We start from the raw sequence: 15,079 nt of genomic DNA, 5'->3' as shown, positions 1-15,079 counted from the left end.
TATTACTATTTAATTATTTATGGTGCAACTGTAAGGAAAACCAATTTCCCTCAGGATCAATAAAGTATGACTACGACTCTGACTATGACTATGACTATGACTAAGAAACCCATACCCATGCAAGCTGAAAACAGTGAAGCAAATTCAAGCCACTTTATTTTTTACCAGAACTGAATCCAATATAAAACAAGCTAAAACATGATAATGAATATGCTACTTCAAACACTGATTAAGTGTCGTTAAGCTTCAACAGATTTAAGCAACTATAAGCAGACTCATGCCAAATATTTTTAAAATTATTGATCATACACAGTTTGTGTTAACCTCCCATGATTGTGTCTTACCTGAACAGCCACTGGCCCCAAATCCGTAAAATCCTGGTGCACAAGAGTCACAGCATCGCCCGATCACGCCTTGCTTACACTGGCACTGTCCACCAAACTTACCGCAAATGGGACTGATTGACCCCTCAGGGTTACAGCGGCAGGCTGTGGGGTAATGTAAGGAAAGTCAGTTTGATTAGCACGAAACAATTGGAATTGGTTTCAATTGTCACGTGTACCGAGGTATTGTGAAAAGCTTGTCCTGTGTATGGTTCATACATGTCAAATCATTACACAGTGCATTGGAGTAGAACATAATAAAATAATAACAGAATGCAAAATAATGTAACATTTACAGAGAAAGTGCAGTGCAGATAAAAATAAGGTGGAAGATCATTACGAAGTAGATTCTGAGGTCAAGAATCAGAATCGGGTTTATTATCACTGGCATAGATCGTGAAACTTGTTATCTTTATGGCAGCAGTACAATGCAATTCAGAAATTGGATGGCAGAGGGGAAGAAGCTGTTATTGTGCAAGGGAACCATTCAATAGTTGTTCACTGCAGTGTAAATCAGAACAAAATGCAAAAGTAATATGTATTTCAGCAGTATTTGGAAAATGCAGAATAAGAAGTAATTCTCCATACTCTTCATGCCTCACATAGTTCTTTCTCCAGACTTTCTTTTCTCCTCTTGAAGCATAGGAACATGTATAAATTGCCTTGGCATTCGGGAAGATGACTGAATTTGGTGCAATTCCTGATATGCAGCACGCCTGAGTTCCTTTTCTGCCAGATGTATTATGCTTATTGAGTTGAGTTGCTGGGAGTGAAAGCAAGATGTTGGTAGCTCTCTGGTATTTGAACTTTCAGTCTGTTCTTTAGAGATAATGGTTGTCGAGATGTGATCCTGCAGCTGGTGCTTATCTATGGCAGCTGGATAAATGCCAATTTCAAAATATGCTTTGGACAACTGGCTAGGTCCATTGAACACAGAGGAAGGGGAAGAGCCCAGTAACGTTTCCCTCATCCCATCCCTGGAGCACCTGTGTTTCAACTTTACTGAGAATGAGTGCTTTGCTCATAAGATCATAAGACATTAGGAGCAGAATTAGGCCATTTGGACCATTAAGTCTGCTCCACCATTCCATCATGGCTAATTTATTATCCTTCTCAAAAACCACTTTCTTGCCTTCTTCCTATTAGCTTTGACACCCTTACTAATCGAGAACCTATCAACTTCTGTTTTAAATCTAGCCGATGACTTGGCCTCCACAGCCATCTGTGGCAACGAATCCCACAGATCCATCACCCTCTGGCTAAAGGAAATATTCCTTGTATTCTGAGCCTGAGCTGTCTGGTTATCGACTCCCCCACATTAGGAAACATCCTCTGCACATATACTCTATCAACAGGTTTCAATGAGATTCCCCCCGCCCCCACCAGTCTTCTAAGCTCTAGTGAGTACAGGCCTAGAGCCATCAAGTGCTCCTGATATGTTAACCCTTCCATTCCTGGGATCATTTTTGTGAATCTCCTCTCAACCCTCTCCAATGCAGCACATACTTCCTTATTTAAGGGGCCCAAAACCGCTCACAATACTCCCAAGTGCTGCCTGACCAAAGCTTTCTAAGCCTCAGCATTATATCCTTGATTGTGTATTCTAGTCCTTATGAAATGAATGCTAACAATGCATTTGCCTTCCTTCCTTCTGACTCAAGTTAAACTTTAGAGAATCCTGCACAAAGATTCCTAGGTCCCTTTGCACATTTGATTTTAGAATTTTCTCCCCATTAAGAAAATAGTCTACACTTCTATTCCTTCGATCAAAGTGCATGACCAAGCACTTCCCCACACTATACTCCATCAGACACTTATGTGCCCATTCTTCTGATCTGTCCAAGTCCTTTCACAAACACCCCACATCCTCAGCACTACCTGCCCCTCCACTTATCTTTGCATTTTATGCAAACCTGGCCACAACGCCATGAATTCTGTCATTTAAATAATTGACATATAATGTGAAAAGAAGCATTCCCAATACCAACCCCTGCAGAAGAGTACTAGTCACTGGAAGCCAAACAGAAAAGGCCCCCTTTATTCCCACGCTTTGTCTCCTAGCATTCAGCCAATCTTCTAATAATGCTAGCATCTTTCCTGTAATACCATAGGCTCTTATCTTGTTTAGCAGTTACATGTGTGTCATCTTGCCAAAGGCATTCTGAAAATCCAAGTACACAACATCCACCGATTCTCCTTTGTCTATCCTGCTTGTTATTTCCTCAAAGAATTCCAACACATTAGTCAGGTAAGATTTCCCCTTAAGGCAATGATGCTGACTTTGGCCCATTTCTTCCTGTACCTCCAAGTACCCAGAAACCTCCTCCATAATAATGGACACCAACATCTTCCCAACCACTGAAGTCAGATAACTGGCTCATAATTTCCTGTATTTTGCCTTCCTCCATTCTGAAAGAGTGGAATGACATTTACAATTTTCCAGTCCTCCAGAACCAATACTGAATCTAGTGATTCATGAAAAATCAATACTAATACGAACAGAATCTTTTTTACCTCTTTCAGAACCCTGAGTTATAGTCCATCTGGTCCAGGTGACCTATCTCTATGACCAGAAGACCATAAGATGTAGGAACAGAATTAGGCCATTTGGCCCATTGAGACTGCTCTGCTATTTCATCATGGCCGATCCCTTTTTCCCTCTCAGGCTCAATAGTCTGTCTGCTCCCACCCCCATAACCCTTCATGCCTTGACTACTCAAGAATCTATCAATCTCTACCTTAAATATACATAAAGACTTGGCCTCCATGGCTGCTTGTGGCAAAGAATTCCGCTGATTCACTACTCACTGGCTAAAGAAATTCCTCCTTATCTCCACTCTATTTTGAAGGCTGTTTCCTCTGGTCTTAGACTCCCCCACCATAGGAAACATCCAGTCTATCGAAGCCTTTCAACATTTGATAAGTTTCAATGAGGTCACCCCTCATTTTTCTGAATTCTGGTGAGTAGAGGCCCAGAGCTGTCAAACGCTCCTCATATGACAGGTCTTTCAATCTCGGAGTCATTTTCATGAACCTCCTTTGAACCAGCACATCCTTTCTCAGATAAAGGGCCCAAAACTACCCACAATACTCCAAGTGAGGTCTCACCAGTGCTTCATAAAGTTTCGACATTACACCTTTGCTTTCATATTTTAGTACTCCTTAAATGAATGGTATCATCGTATTTGCCATCCTCACCACTGATTCAACCTGCAGATTAACGTAGAAACATAGAGAACCTACAGCACAATACAGGCCCTTCAGCCCACAAAGCTGTGCTGAACATGTCCTTACCTTAGAACTACCTAGGGTTACCCATAGCCCTCTGTTTTTCTGAGCTCCATGTACCTGTCCAGGCGTCTCTTAAAAGACTCTATTGTATCGGCCTCCACCACCGTTGCCAGCAGCCCATTCCACGCACTCACCACTCTCTGCGTAAAAAAACTTACCCCTGACATCTCCTCTGTACCTACTTCCAAGCATCTTAAAACTGTGCCCTCTCGTGCTAGCCATTTCAGCCCTAGGAAAAGCCTCTGACTATCCACACGATCAATGCCTCTCATCATCTTATATACGTCTATCAGGTCACCTCTCATCCTCCGTCACTCCAAGGAGACAAGGCTGAGTTCACTCAGCCTATTCTCATAAGGCATACTCCCCAATCCAGGCAACATCCTTGTAAATTTCCTCTGCACCCTTTCTATTGTTTCCACATCCTTCCTGTAGTGAGGTGACCAGAACTGAGCACAGTACTCCAAGTGGGGTCTGACCAGGGTCCTATGTAGCTGCAACATTACCTCTTGGCTCCTAAACTCAATCCCACAATTGATGAAGGCCAATGCAACATATGCTTTCTTAACCACAGAATCAACCTGTGCAACAGCTTTGAGTGTCCTATGGGCTCAGACCCCAAGATCCCTCTGATCCTCCACCCTGCCAAGAGTGCTATATTCTGCCATCATATTTGACCTACCAAAATGAACCACCTCACACTTATTTGGGTTGAACTCCATCTGCCTCTTCTCAGCCCAGTTTTGCATCCTATCAATGTCCCGCTGTAACCTCTGACATCCCTCCACACTACACAACACCCCCAATCTTTGTGTCATCAGCAAATTTACTAACCCATACCTCCACTTTCTCATACAGATCATTTATAAAAATCACAAAGAGTAGGGGTCCCAGAACAGATCCCTGAGGCACACCACTAGTTACCGATCTCCATGCAGAATATGACCCATCTACAACCACTCTTTGCCTTCTGTGAGCAAGCCGATTCTGGATCCACAAAGCAAGATCCCCTTGGATCCCATGCCTCCTTACTTTCTCAATAAGCCTGGCATGGGGTACCTTGTCAAATACCTTACTGAAATCCATTTACACTACATCTACTGCTCTACCTTCATCAATGTGTTTAGTCACATCCTCAAAAAATTCAAACAGGCTCGTAAGGGATGACCTGCCTTCCACAAAGCCATGCTGACTATTCCTAATCATATTATGCCTCTCCAAATGTTCATAAATCCTGCCTCTCAGGATCTTCTCCATCAACTTACCAACCACTGAAGTAAGACTCACTGGTCTATAATTTCCTGGGCTATCTCTACTCCCTTTCTTGAATAATGGAACAACATCTGCAAACCTCCAATCCTCTGGAACCTCTCCCGTCTCCATTGATGCTGTACAGATCATCACCATAGGCTCAGCCTATTCCAATTTCCTGCCTGATAGCCTCATATTAACCTTTAGGGAATCCTGCACAAGGACTCCCAAGTTCTTCTGCACCTCAGAGTTTTGAATTTTCTCTCCATTTAGGAAATAGTATAGTTTTATTTCTTCTACCAAAGAGCATAACCATATACTACCCTGTATTCTTTCTACCACTTCTTTGCCCATTCTCCTAATCAGTCCATCTGCAGCCTTTCTACTTCCTCAAAGCTACCTGCCCCGCCACCTATCTTTGTATTTTGTGCAAACTTTGCAACAAAGCCATCAATTCTATCATCCAAATCATTGACATATAATGTAAAAGAAGTGGACCCAATGCAGACCCTGGTGGAACACCCACTTCATCTACGTTCAGATTTTTCAGCTTCCTAAGCACTTTCTCCTTAGTAAAGGCTACTACACTCACTTCTGCCCCCCGACACTCTGAAATTTCTGATCTTTTCATTTAACTGTCAATCCATTGGTTCTGTGCAATCTCAACTTTGACTTATCATGTCATGCTTTTGACCGCCCCCCCCCCCATTTCCAGCAATGTAAATTGCTTAGCAGGAAAAGTTATTGAGGATTTGAAATGGGAAGTGTTGGACAAAGAAGTTCAAAATGATGAAGGGATGGCAGTGGGGTGTTGCAGTGGAATTTATAGACAGACTGCAGGTTCTCACCAAGCAGCATTGGATCAGTGAGTACCAAGATATGGGATAAAAGATTACAGCCCCCTGACCTGGTAATGAGCTGTGAGGAAGACACCCAGGTATGCCAGGATTATTGAAAATAAAACACAAAGTATTCAACAGGAATTCGTAAGACTGTGAGCTGAAAATTTCAAGATCCTGGAAGAATATGAATGACCATGTGGGGAAAGTCAGCTGGGGAATATTAATTGAAATGTGACCTCTTGATAATTCTCATTTCCACTGATTTGAGACTTGCTTCTGTGTGTTTGGAAGTTGTGATGTATGCTTAATGCTGTGTTATGAAAATATCTGAAAAGGGCACATGAAGTTTTTTTTTCACTTAGAGTGTGTTGGAATCTAGAACCCAACACCTGAATGGGTGGCAGAGGCAGGTAATCTCAGAACACTTAACAAGGCACGGAAGGCTACAGATCAAATGCTGGTGAATGGGATTAGGTAATGGTGGTCAGTATGGACATGGTGAGCCAAAATATTTCTTTCTGTGCCACTGGCTCTAAAAAGCAAAAAGCTTTTTAAGAAATAGTAATCACTTTATTACTTATAACTTCCCCATTATTACAAATTGTATTTGATTTATACAGGTATCTTATTATAAATCATCTTTATTAAAAGGAACAATTTCTTGCCTCTTGGTTGTCAATGGCAACGTAAGAGCATCAACAAGGGGCCCGATTGATATTAGTTTTATTCAGCATCAGGATAAACCCTGAACCTGATCATTTCTAAGGATGAATGTGTCAGTATTGACATGGTACAACCAGGTTTAGTGAATTTGCCAGCTCAATGCATTTCATGAAACAACTTGAGGTCTTTGTTTGTTACGGTATCCAGATATCTTACAGGATCATTTTCTTCCTTGTACTCACCAACAGCTCCATTGTGGATCCGAGCAGACATGCTGGCTATCAGTTTCTCACACACTTCTGGCAGGGTCTGGGGTCCCAACTGAGAGGCAATCTCAACACATTCGTATCTTCTGTATTCATCCAAGTCTGATTCAGTGCAAAAATTCTCTAGGGAATTAATCCTTGGAATCAAACCCAACTAAGGATGAAAGATATAAAAAGATTTTCATAAATTAGTACTATTAAGTGATTTATCGTGGACATCTGGGAGATGAAAACCTGAACCTGAGTGTGGATTTTTGTAACAGGGACTTAGCTAGCCAATGATACTTGGCGCTGATTTCAAATGCGGGCCAGTAACCATAAGTTGGGAGTTGAAGGGAAATGCAGGAGACAGCTTAGGATCACTGTATGAGCTGAGTAACAATGGCAGCTATGTGAAAGGCTGTCTCTCCTTCAGGATGAACCTGCTTCTTACTTATTGCCCATTATGCCACAGACATTTAGGGCAAAAGTGAAGATCCTCTATCTCTGGCAGTGTTCAGGGCTTCCTTCATCATGTCAGTAGCTTCCTCTTGGTTTTCACAGCCATGCAAGTCCCGGGTGGAGACTCCGGAATACTGTCGCAGTCTGATATAGAAGGATTCTTCACTGTTGTTTCGCTAACAATTTTGTTTGACCAGTCAGGGTTGTTAGTCCTGAGCTGAACCCCTGATTCTGGAGGACTGGTGGACCACTCTTAGTCTGGCCTCTACCCTTTGACCTGTTTGGCATGTGTGACCCTACCAAGAGCCAAAGCATAAAGCCCTGACTCCAGCCAACATAGCTCTCTGGGTCATTGAGGCACGCAAGCCTTGAAACCACGACAAGGTTGTGGTCCTATTAGAGGGAACCTGCCCCTGTTGGCTGGGAAATCACACACAGGGATTGATCAACCCAGTTGGAGCAGGTCACTAAAATTGGTCAACTGTCAGGATTATTGTTGCAACCAGATATAGAAGGATTCTTCATTGTTGTTTCAGCACTGTTTACTGGGATCCAGGAGAGATCTGGGGTCTCTAGCCCAGGCAGTTTGTTGTAGGTGTTGAAGCTGCTGGGACGAAACAGTGATGGGCAGTGGCAGGGCAATCAAAATGGGTACATAGTAGTGGTCTGAGGAAGGGTCCACTCTTGGGGATAGTAACCAACTGGCAATTGGAGAATGGGGGTGGGGCAAGCAATCAAGAAAGGTAAGGGTAAGGAGGAGAGAAGATACAAAGATGAAAAGAGGTGAATGGAGTGGTAGGGAACTGAGAGGAGGGTGGAGCAAAGGAGGGGGACCCTAAGGAAGTGGTTGGAGAAAGGGGACGAACCATTAACAATCTGTGTTGACATGGTATCCAAGTGGGAAATGTGGCATGTGTTAACTTTGACACAGAGTAATCATACTTGCAATCTGTATCTTTTTCAGCACAGTCAGAAATTGGAAACAGCTGGTACTGTGAAGCTGCCCCTTCTTGAACACATTGTAAATTGACAAAACAAGAAGATGTCACCCCGAAACTTACAGAATCGATCAAGATGTGATTGCTGTTCCGAGAAGAGAAGTGATTGAAGTAAATATCCACAATATACTGTACTTGTGGCTCCAGACAGATGGGGGTTTGAAGAATTGCTATTCTGTTGACGGAGGAATACAAAACAAAACATTTCTTACAGTGACCTTAACAAAAGTGCTTCTTATTTCAAAGATTAGCCACACATCTTAAATAAGTGGTCATTACATGGCTTTATCCCTTACGCTGAATGAACTTCTATTCTGTCATCAAACTCCAGTTGTCATCTCACAGCTATTTAAAAATAGTATCTCAGATGTAGATATTTGATATCTACGAGGGGTGATGGATAAGTTCGTGGCCTAAGGTAGAAGGAGTCAATTTTAGAAAACCTAGCACATTTATTTTTCAACTTAGTCCCCTCCTACATTTACACACTTAGTCCAGCGGCCGTGGAGCATACGGATCTTGGACCTCCAGAAAGTGTCCACAGCAGGGGTGATTGATAAGTTCATGGCCTAAGGTAGAAGGAGATGAGTTATTAACTTCAAACTTTCTGCATAATCACTCAAACAGTTGAACTGCATGTGCATATAACGAGAGCTGTATAACTCATCTCCTTCTACCTTAGGCCATGAATTTATCAATCACCCCTGCTGTGAACACTTTCTGGAGGTCCAAGATCCGTATGCTCCATGGCCGCTGGACTAAGTGTGTAAATGTAGGAGGGGACTATGTTGAAAAATAAGTGTGCTAGGTTTTCTAAAATTGACTTAGGCCATAAACTTATTAATCACCCCTCGTATATAAGGTTAATAAATCCACATAGGAATCTGCTAAAGGAAGGCTGTTGCACCCACTGCCAACAGGGATGATGTCCTTGTACAAAGCAGAGAGCAAATGTGTGCTGATACATTTCTGGCAGGGTCTCGAGCAGGACACTGAAATCTGTCTGTCAGATCAGCAGTCTGATAATTGGTTTCTTTCTCGAAAATCCTGATGTTTAAAACAATCCAGTAGTGTGCTGGTGCTGTTTACTGGCCTTGTTTAACATGCTTAATATGCTCAGAGTAAAATCAGACTCACGTTTCATGTTTAGTAGATGAGCTAATAAAGGATGGGAAAGTGAGGGGAACATTAATGATGGTAGATGAGTACAGAACTGAACTGAAAGACTGCAGAGTATCAAAGGTCACTTTTCCTGTTTGGTCAGAATAGACGTGGAACTTAGTGGTTAATTCTGCAAGACGTAGAATTTGCAAGATGTAGAACTCTGGAAGTAGAGCAACATGTGGAAGTTTGTGTAGGGACAGTTTTAGTTACTCATTCACAAGATGTCAATGTTAATCTTTACATTTTGTCTATAACTTGTTACCATCCAGTCTGAGTGGCTCATTTGAACACCATAGACAGGAGCTGTAAGCCAATTACATTAGTGAGTTTAGAGTCAGTTTTTGACCACACTGAAAAGATAGCAGATTCCTCCCTAAATGAGATTTCTTTCACAACATGATGGCTTTATAGTTACCATTACTGATAATGGATTTTCTTTCCTAATCTGCATGTCAAATTAGAAAACTGTATATCTCTGGATCGATAGTCCAATGATTTCACCATTATATTGTTGTACCTGTTTAGTTATTGATATGCATGAAAATAAAATATAATCGGCACATTTCACTGAAAAAAGAGCAGCAGAGTAGCGTAGCAGTTTTATTGCATTGTCAGATCAGGGATCATTTCTTGTCACTGTGTGTGAGGAGTATGTATGTTCTTCCCATGGCTGCATGGGTCTCCTCCGGGTGCTCAGGTTTCCTCCCACATTCCAAAGACGTACGATTAGCTTTAGTGAGTTGCTATGTTGGTACTGAAAGCATGGCAACACTTGGCCAGCACAAACCACGCTGATTTGATTGGATGCCAATGTGCATTTCACTGTATGCTTCGATGTACATGCGACAAATAAGGCTAAATCTTTAACCTTTTATCTTTGAAGAGACTATTCATACTGATCAATGTACAAACTTTACCCCCAACCCAATTCTCTTCCACATAGTCAGACAATTGAGTGCTTTCTTCAGCTTAAGACCAGCAAGACTGATGCCAACTTGATCAATTCTGTCCAAAGAAAAATACCACAACTGATTGTATAAATGAACAGATTAGGAGCATGGAAAATGGGTGTGCAGCAGATAAGGTAATCCAACCATAGCATCATAGAGTTAGAGGCATACAGCATAGAAACATGTCCACCAATTTTGTGCTGATCATGCAGCATCCATTAACAGTATTCCTATTATTGACATTAGAACTTTTGCCCATGAATGAACTGGTGAGATTTTGAGCCAAGAACCTTTTTCAGGACTGGAAGGGAAAGGGGAAGACGCAAGGTGGGGGGAGGTGAAGGAGGCTAGCTGGACGGTGATGAGAGAGGAGAGTGGACCATAGGAGAAAGGGAAGAAGGAGGGGCACCAGGGGGAGGTGATAGGCAAGTGAGTAGAAGAGGTAAGAGGCCAAAGTTGGGAATAGAGGAGAAGGGAAGAGGGAGGAAAAGTTTTACTGGAAGGAGAAATTGATGTCCATGCCATCAGGTTGGAGACTACCCAGATGGAATATGAGGTGTTGCTCCTTCACCCTGAGAGTGGCCTCACTGTGGCACTAACAGAGGCCATGGACCGACATGGCAGAGTGGGAATGGGAATAGGAATTAAAATGGTTGGCCACTGGGAAATTCCACTTTTGGCGGATGTAGCAATGGTGCTCCACAAAGTGGCCCGTCAATTTATGACAGGTCTCACCAATTTAGCGGAGACCGCGTTGGGAGCACTGAACGCAAAATATTTGGAGGTGAAGTGTTGTCTCACCTGGAAGGACTGTTTGGGACCCTGAATGGAGGTGAATGGGTAGGTGTAGCACCTTGGCCGCTTGCAGAGGTAAGTGCCAGGAGGGCGAGTGGTGGGGAGGGACGAATAGCCAAGGGAACCATGGAGGCAGTGATCCCTGTAGAAAGCGGAGAGTGGGGAGGAGGTAAAGATGTGTTTGGTAGACCTTATTTTATTCTCCCACATTCTAATCAACTCTGCCCTTCTCCCAGCTACCCCAGGTTCTACCACTCATCTATACACTAGGGGATGATATACACTGGCCAAACTGGCCTACCAACCTGCTCGTCTTTGGGACATTGGAGGAAATTCGAGCACCTGCAGGAAACCCATATGAAAGTTGCACACAGATACCACCTGGGTCAAGGTTGAACCTGGACCTCTGTTACACTGGGGCAGTAACTCTGCTGACATTGCCACTGTGTTGCCCTTACTTATCCCCGCAATATCACCCCAAACTGTCACCTCAATTATTCTGCTGGAGATGACAATACATGCCTCAATTTAGCGAAATGCTTTGGCATATTTGCAAGTTGGGTCCTGCTGACTATAATTTTTACTGCTGTGGTGATTGTGGAAACTGCTTTGCTACCTGATGTAATCAGACTCAGGGTTGGAAGAGATTTCAAAGTGTCAGTTTATCACTTTCTCCTCAGGGCTAGAATGGTGACAGATCCACCAAGAGAGTTTGGACTTCCTCGTATGCAAAATACATATCACCCTGTAAAACCCCCCAGATCACTCTCAGCCATTTAAACATCCATCACTAGTCAGCTTGCTTACATAATAAAATCAGATTTATTCCACTACAGGAAGTGAAGAAACAAGTTTACACGGTGCAACTTCCAAAATGTTTTTGAAGATAGGAATCTATTATCTATGATGAAGTCACTGTCTGCATTTTAGCTGCCAGCAGAATTTTTTGTAGGTAACCTGACTGGCAAGTGTTGGATAAGGGATTGTCAGTTTCATTAGTACATTGGAATTTATAAAGAATACAACATAACTTTCAAAAAAAAACCCAGCAGGTTGACTTGAAGCATGTTCTAACCTGGCTGTGCCTGGCATGGTGAGTGTATAACCGTCCTGTGAGGGCAAGTTATTCCTGCACTGGCTCCCATGTTGCTGATCTCTTGGCTGAATGCGAACGTGAGCTGTCCAATCCTCGGTTGACTGTATTAGTGGAAAAGAAACATGCACTCAATTATTCTACAAACAGTTTCATAAATGTAACCCTCTCACCAGGCTCATATAGAAACTTGGCTGGTTAGCTAACTCCAATTAACAACCACATGACTCAGCAATGAAAAGGCCACCTTCCATAAACAGTATACATCTAGGGTCAGTATGATTTGGGATTCAACCAAACAGGAACGTCATGATGTTCCAATTAAAGAAACCTCGATTTGAGCAAATGCTGTGTAAATACTGCCCATACACAACTACCGGTCGGCAAGAAATAACAGATCGTACACCGCATGAAATTATAATATAGTACATTTACCAATTTCAGTTTTGTCAAACAGTTATTAAAAGGAAGAAAAGATAAAAAAAAATAAAAGTGCCCATTACTGTTAAACCAGTCTAAGCGTGCATGTGACCGTTGGAACTCGTCTCTTCCAAAGCTGGGTATACTCATGGCACTGAACCCACAGTCTGCGTGAAAGCACACACCACATTCTGAACTCCCCTCGAAGACCATCTTGAACAAATTGGCCCTCCTCCTTGGAGCCATTCATGTGGACAAAGTACTTCTTGCAACGGAGATTCTCCTTCCCACAACACTCTGCGCCATTTCCCCTTCTGTTCTGCTCTGCAGCTCCCGCCAAAAGACCCCAAACCAGACTACTTCCCTTCACAAATCTCTCTCTGCCGCACTTTCTATAGAACTTCCTCCATATCCCACCATCTTAACTGGCTGATACAACATTCCTTAGTTGGACAGCACGTCTTCTTATTTTTAGCCGATTCTACCAGCAGCACACACTGCTTTTACAAAAAACCGCTAAAATGAAATGCCTACAACATAGTCATAGAAATCTTAGCCAGGGCATTACATAGATATACAGTGGAATACAGTTAATTGGGGCATATCAGGACCAGTACATTTTGGCCCAATGAAGTGGTCAATTAGCTGAAGTTTCATGGAAATTCTTAAAAAGGTATAAAAAAGATAAACTACTATTTAACTGAGCAGCCAATTATGTATTTAAATAAAATACTGAACAAATTCGAACTCTATCAGCACCACCACAGTATTATAAAACTGTGTATTAGTTCTTAATGGTTGTCAACAGAGGAATTCATATAGTGTATTCTGTCGTGTTCTTTTGATTGACTGTAAAGGAACAAAATTGAGTACAGAACCCTACTACAGATAGTGGTCTGCCTTTGTACAATGCTATTGACAATTACATCCTCCCAATCTTCATTTTCAGTGTAACGTTCAAGATGATTGTCAATACCTTCAAATTCTTCATAGTCCTAATTTATTGAAATAATGAAATTGTTCCATTTTATCTCCTGGCCATTTCTGGTATTTCTAAGCCTGTATGCTTGAAACCATGGTGAGCAGAATTGTGTTATTGCTTATTACTCAGCAACTATCAGTGACAAAGATCACTGCTGTTTGAACAGAAACACACACAGCTAATGCAATTTAAAAACTGTTTGCTCTGAGCACAGCATAGTGTCTAAAGGCCACCTAGTTAGAAACTGTTTGCCAACAGCCTCCTGTCCCAAACAAGAGGCTACCCTGATTAACCAATGGGCCAATTAACCAAAATCCACTGCATTAGGTTAAATACTATAAAAAAGAAAGAATAATCTGGTAATACTTAAGTTTTTAAAAGCCTGTGGATTACAACAGGAGCAAAGACAGAGTTGCAGGGTTTTCACGTTGGAAGTGAATCTCAGTAAAGGAAACAGAAATGAGATGATAGGAGTTTAGTGACTGGATGAAAATCAAGTGATAGGCAGGGAGGAGGAAGAGCATAATGTCTAGTATACTGTGTAAATAGCTATTATTCTTGAGAAGGGGCAGAAGGAAAGAGGGATGAGAGGTGGGAATTTGAAATTGGTTTCCCAAATGCAGGAGAGAGGTTCAGGGACACAGATTCAAGCCTTGGGTCATTGTGGTTTGATCAGCAGACAATTATGTTGGATACATCTGAGAATATGTAGTGTGCTATACTCTGATTACCTCTGTCTCATAGCGAATGGCAGCTGTGAAATCCATTGGATATGGAATATTGTCAACAGTGAACCTCAATCCCATTCCATTTGGTACACGGGCAAATCCCAACCCCGTCCAAGTAGCAGGTCGATCAGGAGTAGCTTCCCTGGAAACAATCTGTACCTGGAAATCTGGATTCGCTGTTTGCTAAAGAAAAAGAGATACATTGCCAAAGTAGTTTCATTACCACAATATTTTCTTAAAAATTATGAAACAGGATTAGAATTTAGAAGCAAAGTTTGAATTCTAAAATTATCTTTACCGTCTGCATACATTAAAAAGAAATGCGTATGGCTAAGCATTGATGTTCTCCAAGTGGCCAATCGGATCCAGTGGACCACTTGCATCTCCATGGTAAATCTCACACACAAAGATATCTTTGAATGATTTACAACAAAATGAGTTCACTGGATCAGGGCTAGGAGACTGGTACATAGTGGATTTGAAATTAAAGGTATGGTCATAGAGGAGGGAACTGGAGGAGAATTTTGAAAGAGAAGATGGTGACCTGGTGTTATAATGTGAACAAAGTCACTGGAGAGACGCGGATGGTGGATATAAAATAGTCTTTTTATTCAATACACACAGTCACAAGCTGTCAGCCTTTTGGAGTCAATTGAGAGAGGGATACTGACAGAGAGGGCGAGAGGGGTGGGGAGAGACAGAGACTCCCCAATCCAACATTACTACACATTTTTATATGATAAAGAACAAAAGTAAAGGACAATTTTTATAGTTACAATGCCCTCATAATGCTTCTTTTGAGTTACATGTAG

At 42.0% G+C, this 15,079-nt stretch overlaps 1 protein-coding gene across 1 annotated transcript in view; it reads right to left on the bottom strand.

Moving 5' to 3' along the window:
• The window catches only part of LOC134359599 (laminin subunit beta-4-like), a 163,439-nt gene that overhangs the window by 63,643 nt on the left and 84,717 nt on the right, over positions 1 to 15,079 (bottom strand). The window contains exons 15-19 of the mRNA XM_063073095.1: positions 14,271 to 14,450; positions 12,120 to 12,241; positions 8,199 to 8,310; positions 6,673 to 6,850; positions 345 to 488 (exon numbers count right to left, since the gene is read on the bottom strand). Coding sequence (XP_062929165.1) covers positions 345 to 488; positions 6,673 to 6,850; positions 8,199 to 8,310; positions 12,120 to 12,241; positions 14,271 to 14,450 — 736 coding nt within the window. The remainder of the gene's footprint in view (positions 1 to 344; positions 489 to 6,672; positions 6,851 to 8,198; positions 8,311 to 12,119; positions 12,242 to 14,270; positions 14,451 to 15,079) is intronic.

This window comes from Mobula hypostoma, chromosome 20 (assembly GCF_963921235.1).
Source record: "Mobula hypostoma chromosome 20, sMobHyp1.1, whole genome shotgun sequence".
Lineage (NCBI taxonomy): Eukaryota > Metazoa > Chordata > Chondrichthyes > Myliobatiformes > Myliobatidae > Mobula > Mobula hypostoma.
The sequence above is the reverse complement of the archived record's forward strand: the minus strand, read 5'-3'. Positions and strand labels throughout refer to the sequence as shown.